The sequence below is a fragment of the Lipotes vexillifer genome, unplaced genomic scaffold (genome assembly GCF_000442215.2).
Source record: "Lipotes vexillifer unplaced genomic scaffold, Lipotes_vexillifer_v1.1 scaffold444, whole genome shotgun sequence".
In the NCBI taxonomy this organism is placed as follows: Eukaryota; Metazoa; Chordata; class Mammalia; order Artiodactyla; family Lipotidae; genus Lipotes; species Lipotes vexillifer.
Genome location: NW_006793488.1, coordinates 4,523,741 through 4,528,977, shown reverse-complemented (window position 1 = coordinate 4,528,977; position 5,237 = coordinate 4,523,741). Strand labels below are relative to the sequence as shown.

The window sequence follows — 5,237 nt, the reverse complement described above, 5'->3', positions numbered from 1 at the left end:
CTTTCCCTTCTCGCCGCCTCCTCTGCGCCCTCCTCCCCTCTTCCTCGCCCTCCTCCTCCTCCGGCGCTCGCCGCCCGCAGCCGGCACTTTGCGCTTACCCAGAGAGTAGCTCCACTTGGGTGCGAGGCGGAGAGGGGGCAAATCCATTCACGCCGATCCATGAAAATGCTTTGGAAACTGACGGATAATATCAAGTACGAGGACTGCGAGGTAAGCGCGGCGCTAGCTCAGCTGTCCTCGCGGCCGCAGGCGCGGAGCTGTACTGCCCGCGTCTCCTCCCCTCCTCGAAGCCAGCTGCGAGGTGCGGGTGAGACAAACTTTCCCCAGCGCAGCGCCCGCCTCTCCGATTCGCCCAAAGAGCGCAGGGGAGAGGCTGCAGAGGGAGGATGAGGACGTTCCCTTCTTTCATTTCCCTCCTTCGGAGCCCCTGTCCCACTTCCCCCCTTTTCCTCCTGACCGGTTTTGACTGTGCCTAAGAGTAGAGCGAAGAGAGACAAGCTGGGTTTTCGAAGCGATTGCTGGCAATTGGGCACGCGTCCGTGCACTCTGCGTGTCTCTCCAACGAGATTCTGAGGGCCCAAGTCACCAGGAAAAGAAAGGAAAGAGAAAACCCTTTCCCCTCTTTAACTTTGTCTCTGATCTTTAATATTCCTTCTTTTATGTATTCATTCTTTCCTTCCTTCCTACCGTCCCCCCACCCGACTTTTCTCGAAAGGCTCTTTTCTATTTGGAGAAGGGCCCCCGCCCCCCGCGCACTTCGCTCTCAGCTGGGCTGCACCTCCCGGTGAACGGGTTCAGTTTGGGGACACTCATCTCCCGAAGTGCTGCGGGGCTCCTCCAGGTACACTATGTTATTCAGGAAGTTCTAGGCAGTTTCTCTCTCTGAGCTACTTGGTGGGCGCAGCCCTGGGGTGGGGATGGGAGGCGGCACCGGGCGGAGCCGGCTGGCCGCCGGCTCCCTACACAACGGCCGGGCACTCGGCTGCGTGACCGTGGGAATCCTGGCGGGGCTGCCGCAGCCTCCCGTGCGGGGAGCCCGCCCGGCCGGTAGAGCGCGCCGCACTGGAGCCCATTTTAAAAGCCACGATTCCCGGAGCTCGCCTTCTTGGGGCAGCCGGGGAAGCCCCAGGACTACCGGCCGGCCGGCGGGAGGCGCTGGGAAAGGGCCTGGCTGCCGCTGTCCCAACCCCCTTGCAACTCCCCGCTAAAAAGAGCCGATGAGTCACGGGAGGGGGAGGGGAGGGAGCTACTGGTGGGGCGCGGCCCGGGGGTGGGGATGGGAGGCGGCACCGGGCGGAGCCGGCTGGCCGCCGGCTCCCTACACAACGGCCGGGCACTCGGCTGCGTGACCGTGGGAATCCTGGCGGGGCTGCCGCAGCCTCCCGTGCGGGGAGCCCGCCCGGCCGGTAGAGCGCGCCGCACTGGAGCCCATTTTAAAAGCCACGATTCCCGGAGCTCGCCTTCTTGGGGCAGCCGGGGAAGCCCCAGGACTACCGGCCGGCCGGCGGGAGGCGCTGGGAAAGGGCCTGGCTGCCGCTGTCCCAACCCCCTTGCAACTCCCCGCTAAAAAGAGCCGATGAGTCACGGGAGGGGGAGGGGAGGGGGCCGCGACCGGAGAGATTACCTAAGTAAATAATAAGTGGCAGTCCCGGCTTTTGCTAGTTTTTCTTTTCTCTTTTCTTTCTTTCTTTCTTTCTTTTTGGCATGTGGAGCTGGGAATGTCAAGCTGTCTGTGTGGGCGCAGCGGCGGGGTCTTCACTTGAAATCAGAACCTGGGGTGGGCTATGTGAACGATGTGTCACCCGTCCCCTTCCTCCGCTCCTTTCTGTAGACTATTTTAAATCTTTCCCGTTTCCCGGGTCCTCCTTTTTCCCCTCCCCCCCTCCCCCGGGGCACGAGGTGACTTCCCAAGGGGACGGGTGCTTATCTGGGGACTCGTGTCGTGCGCGGTGCGGGGCGCAGAGACTCCATGTCGGGTCGGTCGCTTTGTTTTCAGGGCTGGGGGGACCTTTCCGAGCTGGTCAGGGTGACACTGAGAGCCTAAGCCTCCCAGGGTGGATTGTCGTATCCGCGCTGTGGCCCGGGGCTCGGGCAATCACCTTTCTCGGAGGCCGAAACCCCCGGCGGGCGGGGTCCGAAGCTCCGCGCGGCGCGAGCTGCCCGTGGGACCCAGGTGGGAGGTGATGCACTTGCAGCCCCAGAGAGGGACCCTGTGGGGCCGCGTGTGCATGTGCGTGTGAGTGAGACAAAAACTGATGAGAAGCGAGAGGAGGGAGAGCAGGATAAATAGAGCGAAGGCTGTTTCAACAACTTTGCGGTGGGCGAGCGCCGGAGCAGGGATTCCGGGTTTCCGAGCCGGCTTGGGGCTGTCTAATTATGTCGGGCTCTGCAGGGACACGCAGGAGGCGAGGTGCCGCTTGTTCCGACACCCCGGAGGGCAGACTGGCAGCGGCGGCTGGGGGAGAGCGAGCCGTGTCATCCGCGGGGGCGGGGGGCCTCGGGCGGGAGTGGCCCAGCCAGTCAGACGGGTTTGCGCCGGGAGCCGGGAGCCGGTGCCAGCGGCGCCCGGGCTGGGCCGCCTCGCGCCTCTGCGAGCCCCGGGGGGGGCAGGCCCCCCGCCGCCGCGGAGTGTCCAGCCCCGGGAGTCCGCGGGAAGCTCTAGCGGCGGCCCGGGCGAGGGCCGGGCCCGGGCGGGGTGCCGGGCCATGGAGGAGCGACGCGGGGGCGCCCGGCCCAACCCCGAGCCCCAGGCCCGGCTGCGGAGCGGAGAAGCCCGCGGCCGAAGGCGCCCGGGAAGCAGCTCGGGCGCCGAGAGCCAGACGAACGCCCGGACGCGGGCCCCGGCAGCTCACGGCCGCGACGCGCGGCCCCCGCGGCATCCCGAGGTCTGCCCCAGCCTTTTAGGTCTGATTGTCCTCGTTCGCTTCCTCTCCCCTCCCCTCCCCCTCCCCCGCGGCCTCCCCCTCCTTGCGCGCCGGCTCGGCCTCCTCCCCCTCCCCCCTCCCTTCCTCCTCCAGGGCTCTCCCTCCTTCCCGCCCTCCCCTCTCCCCACTCCGTGCTCCTCTCTCGCGCCCACACTTTCTTTCTCACACACGCACGCAGACACATTCTCCCTTTCTGCGCGCTAGCCCTCGGTCTCCCTCTCTCCCTCTTTCTCTTTCACTTTTGCTTGCCCTGCAACCTTTTAAAATGTTGCCCCTTCCCTGTGATTCGCCAGCCGCCGCGCCGCGGCCCCCCGCGCGCTCGCCCGCTCCCTCTCTCGCCCGCTTTTTGTCTCTCGCGCTCCCTCTCCCCTCCTCCGATTTGCTACACTGAGGCTCCCGTCAATGGACTGCATTGAGAGCCGGCTCCGGCGCGAGTTGCCTCTCCGCTTCACGCTCGATTTCCAGGCATTCTTCCCTTATTAAGTATTCGTGTAATATTAATAGTCATGAATATCTGCTATTAGCAGGCTCCAGGAACGCTGCCCAGCGCGGTTATTAGAAGCTCAAGCGAAGCCGCCGCTAAGAAAAGAGGGGGAGACACGGATTAAGGAACACGCGCGCGCGCGCACACACACAGACACACACACGACACACACACACACACACACACACACACACACACTTCTTGCTTTTTGCCTTTTTGAGGTTTTTCATTTTTTAAGGAACTTTGAATCCTACCCGCTCAGGGCAGGATAGAGACCGTGGGTTCGACCAGCTGAAGGCGCCGCTCGAATCGGTGGTTCAAGTTCGGATGGACCAGAGCGGGGCTCCAGCGCTCGGGGGAGCGGCGGCGCCGTGACCGGAGTCCCGGGTGGCGCGGGGCTCTCGGCGCCTTTTGTGTGGGGCGCGCTCGGGCAGCGGGGCAGCCGGGCTCTCCGGGCTTGCTTGTTGTTTTCCACCCTGACTCGTTACCCCAGACTCTTCGCAGATGTTAGTTCACAGTTTTTCAGCTATGGTGAGTCCCATCCCCACCCCCATCCCTGTTTCCTTAGGAATTTTACTCTGGAGAACCTGGGGCTGCGGAGCGGCCCGTCCTCTCCCGGCTTTCCTTCAGGGCACCCCCTTTCCGTTTGCATTGCCCTCGCTTCTCGCATCTCTCCCTCTCTTCCATCCTTCAGCCGAACGCGGTACCCCCCATCCCCCGCTCGACCTCTCCCGGCGCGCAGCCCTGCCTCGCCGCTACTTCCCAAGGCGTGTTTCTTGCCACGTTTGTCTTTTATCTCCTCGCCTCTTCACGTGTTCCCGAGATGTTCTCAACATTTGATGCTTAATCCGGCTACAGGAAAAATGCTGCCCGGCGTGCCCCTTCTTCCCCCCGGGGTCCGGGGCTGAACCTCCGAGGGCTCGCATTGCCTGCAGTCAACTCTGTTCGCTTGTTTTGCAAGCGAATTGCAATAGAGGAACCCAAGTCAGGCGTTTCTTCTGCCCTTTGGGGCTGGGGTGGAAGGGGCGGGGGCCTCCGCCCCGGGGTGCACCTCTCTCTTTTAAACCCAAGACAAGGCTGGATCTTTCCATTTTAAACCTTGGCTTGACGTCCCTCTCTCCCCGTCTCTATCACAAATCGACCCTGTCCAGAAAAAGGCTCCTAACTGAGGAAGCGGATAAGACAGACCCCCATCCCGCAGTTAAGACCTTCTTTAAGCTGGTAACTTAAACGTGGGCTTTCCTTACAGCCCTCTACGAAATATGCTCTATTTAAATAGTCATGAAATGGTAATAGCCTTTGAATGGGTATGACTGTTTTCCTCCACATAAATGGAACAGGGTAAACAATAACGCAGTGGCAGGCAGGTTCAAATGCAGGGACAGAGAAAAGGCCGCTTCTGCTGTTTAATATTTAGTAGGAATTTTAATTTTGCGTAAGGGAGGTTTCGCTCCGCAGCTTAACGGGCTGTGTTCCGGGAGGCCCTTTTCCGCCTTTTCCCCCCTTTGAAAGAAACGCCTAAGGAGAGTCTCTTATGCCCCCTCACTGGCACAGTCGAATTCCCTGCGTTTGGGGAAGGGCCCTTTTCACTCCCGGAGTATTTTCTGAAAAGAACCGCCTAGGGCTCCTTTCTCGCGGCGGCCTGCGGACGGGGACGGGCCGTTTCCCACGCAGCCCTGAGCCGTGCACTCAGTGTGGCAGCTGTAACTCGACGCCTGATTTCTTGTTCTCTGCCCTTGCCCTCGCTCTCTTCCAGGACCGTCACGACGGCACCAGCAACGGGACGGCACGGTTGCCCCAGCTGGGCACTGTAGGTCAATCTCCCTACA

The 5,237-nt window shown here is 62.3% G+C and overlaps 1 protein-coding gene across 3 annotated transcripts in view; it reads left to right on the top strand.

The window, feature by feature from the left end:
- TFAP2A (transcription factor AP-2 alpha) overlaps positions 1–5,237 on the top strand; it is a 21,892-nt gene that overhangs the window by 4,471 nt on the left and 12,184 nt on the right. Inside the window, exons 1-3 of one of the 3 annotated variants that reach the window (XM_007466393.1) lie at positions 166–210; positions 3,913–3,939; positions 5,165–5,236. In XM_007466393.1, the coding sequence (XP_007466455.1) occupies positions 166–210; positions 3,913–3,939; positions 5,165–5,236 (144 nt within the window). Of the gene's footprint in view, positions 1–165; positions 211–3,912; positions 3,940–5,164; position 5,237 lie in introns of those variants that run through there. The other 2 variants (XM_007466394.1, XM_007466395.1) reach the window with 2 other exon arrangements.